This window comes from Festucalex cinctus, chromosome 21 (assembly GCF_051991245.1).
Source record: "Festucalex cinctus isolate MCC-2025b chromosome 21, RoL_Fcin_1.0, whole genome shotgun sequence".
Taxonomy (NCBI): Eukaryota; Metazoa; Chordata; class Actinopteri; order Syngnathiformes; family Syngnathidae; genus Festucalex; species Festucalex cinctus.
Window position 1 is genome coordinate 8,589,049 of NC_135431.1, and position 15,760 is coordinate 8,604,808.

The 15,760-nt window shown below is 40.4% G+C and overlaps 2 protein-coding genes and 1 long non-coding RNA gene across 12 annotated transcripts in view; 1 reads left to right on the top strand and 2 right to left on the bottom strand.

Moving 5' to 3' along the window:
• LOC144010972 (uncharacterized) overlaps nt 1–1,240 on the bottom strand; it is a 6,175-nt gene extending 4,935 nt beyond the window's left edge. The window contains exon 1 of the long non-coding RNA XR_013281400.1: nt 1,194–1,240. This is a non-coding gene — a long non-coding RNA (uncharacterized LOC144010972). The remainder of the gene's footprint in view (nt 1–1,193) is intronic.
• The window catches only part of LOC144010966 (clathrin coat assembly protein AP180), a 25,585-nt gene extending 21,792 nt beyond the window's left edge, over nt 1–3,793 (top strand). For 4 of the 9 annotated variants that reach the window (XM_077511517.1, XM_077511507.1, XM_077511508.1 and 1 more), the window contains 4 exons: nt 1,155–1,208; nt 2,148–2,219; nt 2,305–2,414; nt 2,533–3,793. In XM_077511517.1, coding sequence (XP_077367643.1) covers nt 1,155–1,208; nt 2,148–2,219; nt 2,305–2,391 — 213 coding nt within the window. In that variant the 3' untranslated portion in view covers nt 2,392–2,414; nt 2,533–3,793. The remainder of the gene's footprint in view (nt 1–1,154; nt 1,209–2,147; nt 2,220–2,304; nt 2,415–2,532) is intronic. The other 5 variants (XM_077511509.1, XM_077511510.1, XM_077511511.1 and 2 more) reach the window with 2 other exon arrangements.
• Nucleotides 3,136–15,760, bottom strand: part of LOC144010968 (inactive serine protease 35-like) — a 59,510-nt gene continuing 46,885 nt past the window's right edge. For both annotated transcript variants that reach the window (XM_077511518.1, XM_077511519.1), the window contains exons 2-4: nt 8,925–8,993; nt 7,311–7,465; nt 3,136–6,552 (exon numbers count right to left, since the gene is read on the bottom strand). In XM_077511518.1, coding sequence (XP_077367644.1) covers nt 5,316–6,552; nt 7,311–7,450 — 1,377 coding nt within the window. In that variant the 5' untranslated portion in view covers nt 7,451–7,465; nt 8,925–8,993 and the 3' untranslated portion in view covers nt 3,136–5,315. The remainder of the gene's footprint in view (nt 6,553–7,310; nt 7,466–8,924; nt 8,994–15,760) is intronic.

Here is a 15,760-nt window from a genome sequence, read left to right on the forward strand (position 1 = left end):
ACATGTATGCATTTAAATGTGCTGTATTGTGCATGTAAAATGTATGAATAATAACATTTTAAAATGAGAATTATTCTACTATTGATGTAGACAAAATAAAATACTTCTAATTTATTTTATTTAAAAATATAAATTTATTTACCTTAATTATAATTGATGAACCAATGGATTAGTACAATCAAACAAAAATAAATACATTTGGTGAGATAAATGAAGCCTAAATACCAAAATGTAATTAACCAATTTTAGGACAAAACGGCTAAATGAATGCAACAAATATGACAGGACTTATGAAAATGAAAATCCTTAATGGCCTGGACTCTTTGACTGTCACACGTTATAAAATAACAAAACAAACAAACAAACAAAAAACAGTGCCAGCCGATTTCGAGCATTTTAACTCATCTTTCAAGGCAAAAAAAATATTGTTTGCCTTTACTACATATACAATGTGGCTACTAAATGAAAGATCGCATTTTACTAATCATTCTTAATCATCGTTGGCAGTCAAAGAGTTTTAAGTAACCATACTTTGCCCACCCCTGTGCAAAACTCTGCCCCCTCGCCCAACTTTATTTGCTTGTTATTTAAGTATTATTTCATTTATTTATAATAGATTTAGTGGTAGTTTAAACATTTTCGTCCACAAGCTTATGGAAAACCGTTTAACCGTTTATTCAATAGAATTGATGTCCATCAATGGACACCAATGGACGTGTATGCTCCTTTCCTCATAAGTGAGGAAAGATTGCAAAAGATAACAATTTTTTTACATTTAATTTTTAAGAAAAGGGTGAATTATGAAAATTTAATGTATAATAACATAAAAAACAGTTTGAGTTAGGTTTGTATTTGCCCTACTAGCATGCCAAAGTTGCCTTACTAGCGCGCAGAAATATCAAACACGTCAGTGAAAAAAAATTTCATTATTAAGATATGAAATAAATGCGTAAACGACTTTCCATAGACAGGCTCTGATTTCACTCGCATGCTAGCAAGCTAATGCTAGTAGGGATGCTAACGCATGTAAAGCAGTGGTGTTACGGTTTGGGTTTGTGTTGTGTCACTTTTCGTTGCTGTGCGTCTTTCATTGTTCTTGTCTTACATGTAGTGACCCCAACTCCGCCTCCTCTCCCTCCCCTCTACACCTTTAGCAAGCACCCATGGGTGTTCCTCTATATATGGGGACTCACCCAGGCTACGGCATGGTAAGAGCACCAGTCCAGTCCAGTAATGTCCCTAAAAATAAGAAAAAAAAACAACACATTTGGACATTACCAGAAAGTGTTGGACGCTGATTCCCCTCAACCCACTTTTAGGTGTCACACACGGTCAGGCTATGTTCAGAATCACTCACTGGTTGTCATTTTTTTGTTGCTGTTTGAATATGTTCTAAGTTATCCACCATATGTTTTTTTGACACATTATTAACCAAATTGCAACAACTTTTTAACTTCTCTTGGACGCTCACTTGGCAGTGAAGTGTTGTCAAAGTAATATTTGTCAAGTAATATTTTTTTGGAAGTTTTCATACTGTTGTTAACATAAAAGTGGGGGAAATGTCAAACTAATAGAAATATGACTGCATCTTTAAGTCATTTATACAGTAATTTTATCATTCAAAAATAGTTAAAATTAAAAAGGTGTACTGTACTGTTAAAAACGAGTGTGATATGGATTTGTCTTTAATTAATTTTTTTTCTGCCACTAGATGGCATGATTGCACTTGTAAGTCATTGGTGGCAGCTCAGTGCATTTTTCTTTTCATATTAAGACCTATCAAATCTTTAACATGAAGTCACTTGTGAAATCCTGCACATCTTTAAAATTGTAAAATACAACTCGACCCCAGTCTCCAAAATATATGCATTATTATTAAATTTATTCCTGCTAAATGTTGACATAGACGTGTCTGCTGCGTTGCGACTGGAATTACCCCCGTACCGGATTTCCAAGTAAGGAGCGGTCATTAATTGCGCATTAAAAAAAAAAAAAATTGTGGTGTTAAAGGAACTTTAACTCAAAATTAACACACTAATTTTGACACCCCTACTAAAGAATGAGTGACTGATTCTGAACACAAGCTTCATTTTAAATGTCACACTTGTGTCTTAGCGTCTCCTGTTCTGTGTGTCTCGTTGAAAAAGCCTGGGGCACCGGGTGTCGGCGCTCCCATGATGCCTTTGGTTAGGCCGGGCTTCCCTGCCACCGGCGCCCCGGTAACCCAGCTCCTAGATTTGTCCACGTAAAGTACAGTTGACAGCATTGCTGATTGTGATTGTGTGCGCGCGCGTGTGTGTGCAGATGTCTCCCGGAATGACCCAGAGCCCCAGAAAACCTCCCCCACCCAGGAACGCTCTGGATGACCTTAACATCAAGGATTTCATGTAGACCGACACACAGACCTTCTAAAGGTACTTTGCCGTTCAGTTTTGATATTATGAGAACTGTAAAAAAATAAATAAAAAATGTTTGCATGTTTGCCTGTCCCCGTGGCTGTCATGACAATTTATATTTCCCTGTGGATTACAGGTGATATTGTGTGTGGCGCTCTGGATGTCTGCACTTCCCCACTGCAGCCCTTCGGTCATGCCCTCCGACCGTCATCAGCTCAATGCCCCCCTCAAAACCCCCCCCCACCCCCTCGCTTCAACTCCGCCCTCATGATGTACTGTTGTAGCACAACTGTGAATGTGAACCCTAGATACAGAACACTGTTTTACGTGTGTGTGGGTGTGTGTGTAAATCAGTGTTAAACTTAATATTCTACGGCGGGGGGTATTTAAAACAAAAAACAAAAAAAACAAAAAAAAGAATGCATATTTAGATTCATTCTGGACAAAGCTGACTTTTATGGAATGGTATGGTGGTTTCTTTGCGCATCTCGCAGACAAGGACTGTGTTGTTCAATGTGGACTGTGTTTCGGTGTATGTAACTTCTCTGGCCAACCCCTCCCCCTCCTTGATCGTCCCAACTAATACTGAGCTACCTTCCTCGTCGTCCCGGCTAACACTGAGCTAAGTGTGTGTCATGGTTGTAACCTCCAGTATGTCGAGCTTGGCCACAAACGCTCCCCTATTGGTCACCAAAAACATGCAAATATGACGTTATCTACGGTTTTATTTGTACTTTTCTTAATTTTAGAGTTCTATGGAGTGAATTGTGCTCAAATTGACTTATGCATTTTGGACTATTTTGATGATAGATTACATTTATTTTCCTTATTTTTGAGGACAACATATTTTAGTTATATATCTTGGGGGGAAGCATGTAGATGTAAAAAAAAAAAAAAGAAGAAAAAAAGAAAAAGAAAAACATACCTGTCAGTTTCGTAGCAGCAGTATTGATTTAAAAAGCATTGCTGGCTGTTTGACGTGGCGCCCTCTGCTGGTGTAGAGAGCCTAGTGCATTTGTGCATGCGATTGGACGGCAACCGGTTACATTTGCTCACTGGGAAGACCCTGTAAAGCACTCACGTATACGCTGGATGTTCTGTGTGTTGTTTATTTCCAAAAGTGACTGTATCTTAATCCATTGTGGCAATTACATGTTGAAAGAAAAAAAAAAGAGAAAAGAAAATAAAGGTGACAATGACATTTACATACCAGACAATGCGGATAGATTATGTTTGCTCAGTTTGCTCGGCTGTGTATTTTTTGGGAGTGGTGTAGGGGGATTCAAAATGGATGGTGTTCTGCCTGATTCTGCCGGACACCCCCTTTTCCCCAACTCCCTCTCTTCCTTGCATGTGAGTCCTCCTATGAGATGCAATAAAATACAAATCAACCCAAACGACCCTCACGGCGTGTCAATTAACCCTGTTCAGTCTCGTGTGTTGGTTTTTTGAAATATTAGCACTCAAAATGTGTTAGATATGAAACAATTTGCTGCTTGACCAGGACCGGGCCAGTATATTGAGTCTAGAATGATCTTACTCGTGTTTTTGTCAAAAGGAGAAACACATACTTACATTAATATGCACTGGCACTAAAGTTAAAACATTGCTCACTTTCTGGGATGTTTTTGCAGAGGATGCAGCCTGGTTTGGTTTTATGAGCATGGCCATTTGGAAATCGAAGTTTGCCCAAGTGTTGTACTGATAAATCAAGAAAAACACTGATTGCAATAATGGACTGTCCCCATTATTAAAAATTGGAACTAAATCTTGATTTCGACCAGTATTCATCTGAAAAAGGCTATTTTCTCTATTCATTTCAGCACTTTTAACTTAAAAATGGCAACAACAAAAAGAGGGAGTTAGCCCACTCTAGCTTTCAATAGCTCATTTGTGTTGTACATAGTACAGTTTTCCACAGTTTAAGCTCACCACATCTGTTTATCTAAACAACTTAGGAGACCGACATTAATTGCAGCTACTCGATTAATCCTCTCATACTAAGCAACCTTTGTTGCTAGTATGCTAGTTGTGTCGTATGCTAGCAAGTTTAGCAACATCTGTTCCGCATTTTTCAACTAACTTGAGCTGGTCCCCACCTCCAAAACTTGACATCCATTGCACAATTTAAGTGTTATTTTTAAGTCATGGTGCAACTGAAGTATCTCGTTGGTGTCTGTAGCACACTGTCAAAACAAATCGAGAACTACACCGCTGTCTGCGGGATCAATGCTAACAAACAATGAAGCATCACGTTTCAATGAGTTAATCCTTGATTTGGTTTGTGTCCAAACAAATGCAATGAATTCGATGTAACCAATCTGGAGTAGACAATCGTCATCTGTTCTGACAAGGTTTTCACCTGACCAGGCTTGAAAACAAATCACAGGTAAATTAGTTGATCCAGAATCTGGCTTGTTGACACCGATTTAATTTGTAAGGTACATGGAAGAAACTAAACCAGAACCTTATGAAGCTGTCAAGTAATTAAAACTAGAGAATTCTAACTACTGTTGTGAAAGCTCGCTTAGACATTGGCAGAGTACCATAATTGGAACACATTTTGCCAAAAAAGCTCCTCTGTAGTTCTTTGGTTGGGGTCTCCGAGGATCCAGTGGCAGATCTGTACTCTGTACCAAGTGAGCCTCACCTCAGCGTTGAAGTCCCAATGATTCCCAATCCCTAACCCCAAACCAATATCAATTGGTCTGGAAACAAGTCGAAGACAAGACAACAATATCAAATGGTTAGACTTCTATTTTTAACCAGACTTTGGTTGAAACGGACGTTTACAAAAACCACCAAGTAATGTGGTCCAAACAAAAGCAAACTGTTATAGTATGAAGGCATTAGTACCCAAAGACTTTTTTTTCATTGTAAGGGTTCGACAAAAGTTAAACAGTTCAGATCTCATATGGTTCAAAGTGTCTTGCAGCGACTGGGTTCTCCGTGGATCCAGTGGCAGATTTGCGCGCATTTGGCAGGCGTGATCCTCACCGCCACGTTGAAGTCCCTCTGCTCGCCGTCCTCAACTTCTACCCGTTGATGACCCGAGAAAACCCCGATCACTCTGCACTGCCACTTCCCTTTCCCGCCCTCTTGTCTCAGTCGGACGTAAACCCCTGCCCCGGTAGCGCCCGGCCGGGCGTCGCAGTGCTGGTACATCAGATCGTCGGACTCCTTCGCCACAGAGCAAAACCGGTAAACCACCTTCTCGCCCCCGCGGGCGGCCAGCAGGCTTTTGTCTTCATCGTAGGCAGAGAAGTGAATCCGGGCTGGGTGGAAGGTGCGGGGCGCAACGCCGATCTCCATGAACTTCTTCTGTTTGACGGCTCTTCTGAGTTCCAGGAGGGCGTAGTCGTAGTCTAGCGCCACGGAGGTGGTTGAGTTCCTAGATTGGATCCATCCTTGAGGGACGCGTGTTTGTTTGACTCGTATCCAGCGAAAGACGGGCTGCCGCCTGGGGCGACTGATTCCCACCTTCTGCATTACTGGATCTCCATCAATTCTATTCGTCTTTCCATCCTCCATAAGCTCTTTTTGCACCCTTGCAGCCCTCCGCTGCCTCCTCCTCCGTTTGTTTTTGAGTTGTAGCACTCCTACTTTCAGGCTTTTCACGCTCTCCAGATAATAACTGCCGTCATGGATGCAGTTAGCCGCCGTCAGCACGTGTTTGGGGGACACCAGCACCCCGGAGCAGCCCGTGTTGAGGCGCACGGCGGTGGCGAAAGGGTAGTTGGTGATGAAATGCCAGTCGGAGATGACGAAGCGACCGTCTGCGCCGTAAACCTGCCGCTTCCTGCGAGTCGGTGACGAAACGTACGGCGCCGGTCCCGTCGCGTCCAAACCCCGCAATCTGACGTGTGTGCGTGTGCACGTGCCGTTGTCGTACATCGTCTCGTATCCCAGAATCCTCTCTTGCTCGCTCGGGTTTAAGTGCGGTAGGCTACTTTGACACTCTATACCGCAGAGTTTCTTAACTTTGCCTTCATTCGCATTCCCCATTGGTCCTCGGAACAAAGTTTTCTCTTGAAGTTCGGTTTTGCGGTCTGTCAGCAACGGGAGCTTCTGCCTGGTCCATTTGAGCACCTCGCTGCTGGCATTATTGGCAGCCGCGTAGAGCAGCAGACAAAGGAGCTCCAGGAGGCCCATGGTGCTAAAAAACAAAATCAATGATTAGGGGTGATGTGAAGAGTCATGTAAGCAGATAAGATTCTGAATTGCGTTACAAGCCAAAATTTGAGTTATGTTTGAGCTTCAGATACTTCAATTTAAATGAATAGCTCAGCCGAAATGCAACGCAAGGTAAGAAATGCATTACTTTTTTCATTTTACCATGGTGTTTATTAAATATTGCGCACAAGTAATACACATAAAAAAAAAAAAAAAAAACTAAAACTAACTAAAACAAAACCAAACTTTAAATAACTAAAACTGATAAAAACTAACAGAACCCACTTGAAAAGTAATTAAAAGTAACCAAATTTAAAAAACAAAACTCAATACGAAATAACAAAGAAAAAGAAGAAGAAGAAGAATAATAAGAATTCCTTCAGGAACAATAGGGACCTCGCAGCGGTCGCTGCTCGGGCCCTAATAAAAACTACATAAAGTGAAAATTCCAAAACTATAATAATGCTGGAACGGTCAAAAGCAACGTCAAGAGCCGGATTAGTTGTTTTGAAACCATTTAAGCAGCAGATGGCGCCAATTATACATTGGAACAACCACTTAGAAGGCAAGTGTTGTCACATTACAAATAATCAACCAGTATAAAATACTAGAAAAAAAACATTTCTACATGCATGTATTGTATTATTATCATCAATGTAGGAATTATCACACAGGATTAAAAAAATAAATTAAATAAAAATAAAAAATAAGTACAGGAGAAAACTCCAATTCAAAACTTACCTGAAATGTGACAAAAATGCTCCACAAAAAAAAATTCCAGTAAAATTCTTCTTACGACTACAAAGCCGCTCCATGCAGGAGTTCCATCTTTTCCAGACCTTTGTTCGAGGATCCTCACAGATATCAACTGTACTGTACATCCCACTGCTGTGATGCTGGAGGCCGAGTGGGAGGGCGCAGGCGAACATGTTGATCACATGAGGACATCACTTAGTGGAGCCACATGCAGACAAGTGTTGATGTGATTTTTGGGGTAGTGATGCCTGATTGGACGCATTTAATGCTTGTGCGGATGTAATTTCACAACCATCCATCCATTTATTTTCTGCACTCATGTACATGTATTCCAGATTTTTATTTTTTATTTTTTTTAAATCTTGATCAACATAACTCCAATTGTAATGAATGTATACTGTGGAAGTTGTAACATGATAACAGAAGAAGATTGAGATTAAAAAAAAAAAAATAGTGCTTCATATTATACTTTATAACAGCAGTGAAATATTTACAGGGAATGTAACCTTAGCCACCCGGGGGCAGTATAGTACAGACATATGGATTAATTATGCATGTGAATATTATGCATGTGAGTATTATTATTCATCCGTCTACATGTGTCGATATACGATTTTTGTGTAAATATCTGTAAAGTTTAACTGGTTGTGAAGACAAATACATAAAATAAATACATGAAAGCATCTGATGTAAGTTCATCCAGAAAGCAACATTTCCTGTTTATTATGCATTTGGATTTTAATAACATGTCTGCATGTGATTCATATCTCATTATAACTTGTGTTTTGTTCTCATATTAGGTGGGATTTATCTTCAGGTTATCGCGATGTTATCTCGGCTTTGATTGTTGTCTCTCTGGGAGAGTTTTCACTCACAGGAAACCAAATTAATGAAGATACTAAATAAATGTTTTGTTTGGAGAGCGTCCAGTGGAACAAATGAGGAATGTGTGTTTGCTTTTTTGTCAAAGAGAAAGGAAGAAACGAGAGGGATGTGTACTTTATCCATCTATTGAACCATCCAGTTATCCTTTAACATTCATTCCATTGTTTTTCAAAGAGTGGGGTGCACCTCCACTTGGGGGTGCCAGAGTACTTGAGGGGATGCACAGAAATTCTGCACAATTTGAAGATTTAATTCAGTGATTTTTGGTGTACACTAAAGTGAGCCTGTGTTCGAAACAATGCACTAGTATTCCTCAATTAACCAACCTTCTACATGCTGACCCTTCAATTTATTGGTCATGAAACCCTTATGTAGTACTTTTAAATTATCAGATCTCCCAAATTTGTACACTACTCCCAAAATGCTAAGCATATTGGATGAACCTAAAATGCACTCCAACCTCTGTGACCAAAGGAATTGATTCCCACCCTTGAGCCACTGCTGAAGCCGTCAGCTGCAGCGGAAAAATCACCATTCATTCATTCATTCATTCATTCATTCATTCATTTACATTTGATGTTACATTCCGCAGTCTAGACAGCAGCGTTGTTAATTAAAAAAAAAAAAAAAAAAAAAGATCAAATACAGCAAGATGGGGTCAAAACAGCTGCAGGAGAAAGACAAGAGCGTGTGGACTTTGTGTTGGTGACTCACCCTTTATTCCCAGCTGCTCCCCTCACGCTCTGGACGTCCGGGCCGGGCTCCTTTGAGGCTCGTCCTCTCCTTTTATGTTTTGTCAGGCCCATCAATGTAACACAAATACATGTACGGTACATGGCATGATGATCTTGACATTTAATAAACAAAGATAAGAACTTCACTAGTATAAACATGACACTCTGATTAATATTACATTTGTGGAATGAGTTATCTAGGAAAATCCAGCAGTTTTTATGCATCTACGGGGTGGCCCTTTTGTCACTTGCTGTCGACTGAAGATGACATCACAGTTGCTCAGGCAACCACCAATCACAGCTCACCTGTTTTCTGAAGCTGAGCTGTGATTGGTTGCTACTCGGGAACTGAGCAACTGTGATGTAATTTTCACTCGACAGCATGTGTCAAAATGGCTGACGTCTGATATTGAAAAACAAAACAAAACAACAACTGATGGATTTTGCTGCTTAACTCATATTCCACCAATGCAATATTAACCAGAATAGTGGGGCTGCATTGAACATATTATTGTCAATAATTTCTGAGGGGGGGTGACTTCTTCCCCTTTAAGGAAGAAAGAAAAATCCAAATCTTTTTTGTCCACGTGTGGCAATGTGATTTCCCCTTAAATCTAAAAAGTGGTTGGGACACCTTCAACAGCTGCACTGAACATATATCTACCACTGACAATGAGTCTGTGGAGATACTGTATTTTAGGTTAAGATTAAGATTCAATATCTTTGTTTTGTTTCTTCTTTCAGTAAATAACATTTTTAAAGATTAAAACATGAAAAACTGATTGAACACAAACAATTAACAGAAGTGAAAGGGAAAAGTATATTTACCCACCTGAAAATGAAGATGTCCTATCTGGAGGACACATTATTTACAAACGTCAAGTTATTCCTCCAACAGTAAGCGTAAGATTTGTTATGAATTTCTCTCACACCAAAAACTCTTGTTTGTATGTCTTTGCCTGCTGTAGGTCTGTTTAATGTATGCGTGTGTGTGGTCCATTAGTTATGTTTACAGCCTATGCAGACAGTCCTGCATTGACTGGTCTTTTATCACACGACAAGACAGGCGGACCGCCGCTTCACGTGACCAGGCCGCGCATCAGCATGTCTACGGGAGGAACATATTGAGGTCTGTCGAAGCGAACGCAGCTGTGTTGTCGCAGCCGTTTTTCGGAGCTCGGGGGCCTGATCTCTGACCGACAATTCAAAGCTGTGCACAGTACACTTTATGGCGATATTTTCCTTGGTCTATCGCAAGTTTTAATATTTCTTTTGACTGAAATCCAAACTGATATGAGTCGGAAGAAGTATGTTTGGGAATTGAGCAGAAAAGTCATCATGTCATGAGAGACAGCGGGATACATTTTGGCCCATATCGACAATGCGCTCTTCTTCGCTTTCTTTTACTTCTTCCATCTGTATGAACTCGTGACTACAATCTGGGTTTTCCCCGAATTTCTTTTTGGGGATTCATTCTTCATTCATACTCTGTGTTTTGACTTAAACAGAGAAAAAGAAAACACAAGATACAAGTGCCGTTATCATGGCAGTGAACTCAGTCAACTCACTCACAAAAAGCGAAAGCAAGCAAATACATAATTCACCAAAAAGAGGCTTGGAGTTGCAATATAAACAAACACAAACTAAACATAAAACATTGCGTGTTTAAAACAACCAAATAACTGCGTAAAGAAGGCCTTGCTAGCTTACAGCTAACATGTAAACTAGCAAAACGCCATTATAATGCTAATATTAGCATCAATGGCTGTTTGATTGCAAATGTGGAGCAACACGTACACATAACAGAACAGTACCTTAGATTGCTCCAGTGAAGGGTTTGAACCGACGCATCATTGGCAGGCCTGTCTTTGCAATGCGCCTGCTCAAGTACTTACCACGTGAGCTAACTTGACTTCGTGAACAGAACAGTACTCACAGGCATATATTCTATTGTATATCCGCTATGAAAAATGACCAATATTACTGCACCTTACTGAGGCACTCTGAAGCTACTGTTCTTCATTTGAGTTTCATTTGATTTCATCTGAATGACGTGGACAAAATGGCGGGCGCACTCGGATCAGCACAATGGATTGTACTGCAGGATTAAATAAATTCTAATTCTTTACAGTTTGATGTTAAAACATTGTTTTAACCCCTGAGCTGGAGACATGTTAGAAAAGAAGAATGCTTGAAAAAAAAAAAAAAAAAAAAAAAAAAACACACAGCTGCTGATCTCAATCTGGATTATTGCGTTCCCATGGTCGAATTTCCCCAACTCGGCCAGGAGAAAATGTGGAAGGAATGCTGGGATGAGCCGCTGCATGACAAGACAGTTGTCTCTTTGCATGTGAACCAAATTCGTTGATCTAATTACTAATTACTGCATAATATAAACCAGATTAATAGAGCATGTACGGTCCATAACGTCATCAAACGTATTCCATCTGGTGTCATGCATCCTTCACCGTGGTGAGTTCAAGTACCTCCTCCCTGCAGCTCTAAACAGGAAAAGACTATGATTATAAACACGCCGCAATTATTTATGACACAAGAGCGAAGAATGCGGCCTGATAAATAATTGCGATAATGCGCGAGGACACGGCGCAACAAAGCTCAGCTGCACTCGCTTTAGCCCAAGTTGTTGCAGTGGGAGACAATGTCAATAATCGGAAAAAAATAACTTCTGAAACCTAAAGCGCGGGTGCACACACACGACAAATGGTGGAGACCATTCGTTTGTTTTCGGCCTTTGCATTGTTTGTGGACATTAATCATCGCGGGGCGTCAAAACAAAGACGCGAGTGTCTATCTAACACAAGACTAAAATACACACGAAACAAAAAGATAATGGTTGTTGGGGAAAAATTAGTAAAGTTTTTGTTAGTCTGTTTACAATTTTTCTAAAAGAAGAGCTGAATGATTTTGAAAAATAATGTCATTGTGATTTTTTATCCTTAATATTGCGATTTAATTTTTTTCAAGGTCCTCTTCCCATGTATTTTTTTTTAATTAAATAAACACATCTCTTTATTACAAAAAATATCAGATTCTAGATAAAACTTTTCATAATTTAGGCTTACCCAGAAATAAAGGCAAATGAAGCATGAATTCATATGAAAATTTACTTCAATTACAGTTAACTAAAATCGAATTTTTAAGCATCTACGACAACTTGACAAAAGTCTACCAAACAAGTGTCACACGAGGCTCAAAATAAGCAGTTTTGCATCGTAGTTTGCTACTCAAAATTAGCATTTGCGCCTCCTGAAATCACAGTTACTAGCAAAACTAAGAATCATAACATTTTAAGCTAATCAGAAACACAGAGGGGGTCTCAAAAAGCTTCACTAGGCTGGACGCATGTACGTCAACGCTATTGCTAGGTGCTACTTACGCCACACCAGCTAGTTAGCATCGAGCTTCGGTTGGCTACTAGTGTGACTAAACACATTGCGGAGTCTCTCCTGAGTCAGTAATCAATGTTGTCGCCATTCACCTTCATGGTTCCGAAGAAGCGACACTTCTGACAAGTATCCTTCTCACGAAGGGATGACAAGTAGTAGAAGACAATGCTAACGGCTAAGCTAAAATAAATGTAATGTTGCTCGACAAGAAAATACAGTTTGCTACTATACACAATGAATTTAGTGAATTTAAGAGATAAAAATTGTGGATTATGCAAAAAAGGAACCCAATTGTTCACTCGTTATGTTGTCGTTTTCTTTATTATTATATATTGATCAATAAAAGCCTTTCATCTACCTGGGATTAACCTGAAAACCATTGCTCCTCAAAATAGCAAAGTTGGTCATCAAATTAAATAATGAACAAAACTACTCAAAGAAAAAAAAAAAATCTATGTATAATTAACTGTCAAAGTAAATTTTTACTTTTGTACATTTTCGAGTCGGAACTTTTTTTCTTTCACTTCTAAATTTGAAGTTTGATTTGAAGCAGCAGTTTAATTTTACCAGATTATTTGTGTACATCTAACTCAGTGCACGCTCGGTGCAAGTGCTTTTGCCCACCTCGCCTGTTTACCCCACACAGCTGTGCAAAAATCACACGCTCCCATTGTGGGGAAATGAAGAAAGGAGATGGGGGAACAGCGCCACCTAGAGAGATTCAACCAGAGGAGTGCGGATGTCCAGCAGATGGAGCTGCAGCTCCTTCATGTGGTTAGAATGAGGCCTTTTGCCCGGATAGGTCACATTATTCTTGGACCAAAGACTGAATGATATCAGGGTATATTTGAGACACTTTTAGGGGATTATTAAAAGCTTTATTTTGGCATGCAGGAAAAATGTGTGCGCGGGAGTAGTCCCCCCCCCCCCCCCCCCCACACACACACACACACACACACACACACACACACACGCTTTATTAAGTCAGTAAACGATCCTGGTGCAAAAAAGATTTGCTCAGATTTCCTGTTTTGTTCAGGGAACGAGTTCTCGTTTGACAAAGATACGCACTCAAAAGTTTGGAGTCAAAACGTATCAGGAGTTACAGCCACACTGCAGCTTGCTTCCTGTTTACTTTGCTGTGTCCCCACTGACGGCTGTTCATTTTTTCGGATGCAGAGGTGTGAAAAGGAACTGCACACCTAGTTTGTGAAAGCAAGTTATTTTTCTTACAAAACGCTTACATGCGCATGTGCTACACAATTGAGCGCACGCCCCGCCCTGTTGCCGAGGGTAACAACATGGTATCCGTACTTCCCTCTTGTGGCCAAGATTGGGACAACAGAAGGAGCAGTACAATGAATTGAACTGAACCATTCAATCATGATGCACAAACTTTTTAATTATTTCCTATCAGTACAATATTAAAGAGTGCTCTTATACTTATTTTAAAAAACGTTCATGATCCAGAACGCAGCCAAACATTTATACCTGAAGGTTTGCATGGTCATTATAAATCTTTGTCTTTTGGTGCGTTGTTGGACTCGCATTAAAAGGTCGACTAATGAAAATCCAGACAAAAAAAGTAAAAATAGTTGGGAACGCGGAAGCGGGTTGAAGGTACGTTCTGCTAACGGGCTCACTGTAATCTCTTAATGAACTTCCACATGGAACTGAACGCATTGATATGGCCGGGGAATGGGAAAAGGTGGGCTTGGATGCGGTAATCATTCGCAAAAGTGAATTCTGTATTAGTTTCTTGCGACTCTTGAAAGAAATATTTGGTTTTGCAAACCGCCCATGACGAAAGCGTTCTACTCATATGACGCAAGTCAGTCGGTTGTCCATGCGGGGCACAAAACGTGAACGGCGCGCCCCGATCCCGTCCTTTTGGCACGCCGACAACGGGCCCTGTCAGAAATCCCCACATCAATCCGCCGATGTCGTCAGACAGCGCAGAGCAAGCCGGTGTCATCCACTTGACGGGTCAGAGGGCAAGTAAGTCGCCGTTTTCGCGCTTGGCGTCACGAGCGCTAAGTCTGACATTGAGCTTGCTGATGAATGGAGGAAAGTGGGAGAGTGCGGCCCGCCGTCTCGCCTCCGTCTGTGCCGCCGCGATGCCAAAATTCACCCGGAATCAATTTTTCAAAAATAATATTTTTGGTTTGATCAGCCTGCCACCCTTTGATTTCAGACTTTTGCTTTTTTTTTTTTTTTCATTTCAAATGCTTGTCCAGGCCTTTACTGCTGCCTCTTTCAGTTCATTTGTTTCTGAGGGGTTTCCCTTCTGTCTCCTCTTCAGGGGTGTAAAATGCATACTCTATTGGGTTCAAGTCAGGTGATTGACCTTGCCAGTGCCCTGATGAAGTACTTTGTTGTGCTGGCAGTGTATTTGGGGTCATTTTCTTGTTACATGATGAAGATTTTCCTGATTTAGTTTGGCTGTATTTTTTCCAGACAAAATGGTTTTCCGAATTAATTCTGGTGTCAGCAGGAGTATTTTTGTTTTTTTTAATTAATTTTCAGCCCTACTGGGCAGCATTGAGGTCTACTGGAATAAATGTATCATAATTAAGAGCAATAAGAAAAGGCATGGAAGGTCCCCAACTAAACTCAAGTAATCGTCTTTGTGGAACCTCGGTTTACAAACAAATCAGTTTATGAACAATTTTCCATTAGACAAAATAAATTGGATACAAACTATTTCTGATTTCCAAAACACGTGGGGGAATATTTTGCGGTCTGATGAGCCAAGAACATTGATACAGTTACACAACACAAACATACTATAGCCTCGTCTGAACTCCACTCATCAAAAAAAATGCTGGTTCAATTAATTGCAATTATGGCAAGAGAACGTGCAAGTGCACATGCATACCTTTACGACACACACACCTGGTAATCTGCAGTAAGCTGGTTTATGGGCTTGTCTGCTGTGACGCAAGTATGCTGGCTGACAGATTCTCCCTGACAACTAACAAAGGTGCAGCGGCTCGCAAGCGTGTGCAGCCTACTTCCTGACAAACAGGGTCAAACTGGACTGCAGTTGACCGATGACTTTTTCCAATTATGGGGGCGCACAATGTAAAAAGAATAAAAGTGACGAGTCATTGGGGAGGAGCCCAAACTACTGTATAGTACATGGATAATGGGTGTGCATGCTGCATGTCAAACCCAACCTTAACTCATTTAATTATAATTAGCTCTATTGTTTATTTGCACAAAACTTTGTTAGCTGGCTTTTGTATTGGATGGTTAGCATGAGTTACTGCTTTCTTTTCAAAATGAGAGATTCTCACCCAACTATCAAAATATATCACGACGTGGTGGCAACTGTTAATATATGATATTTCCAATGTATTTTAAAACAACTTTACAACGGCCATAGTGTACACATGCCCTGGTGTGG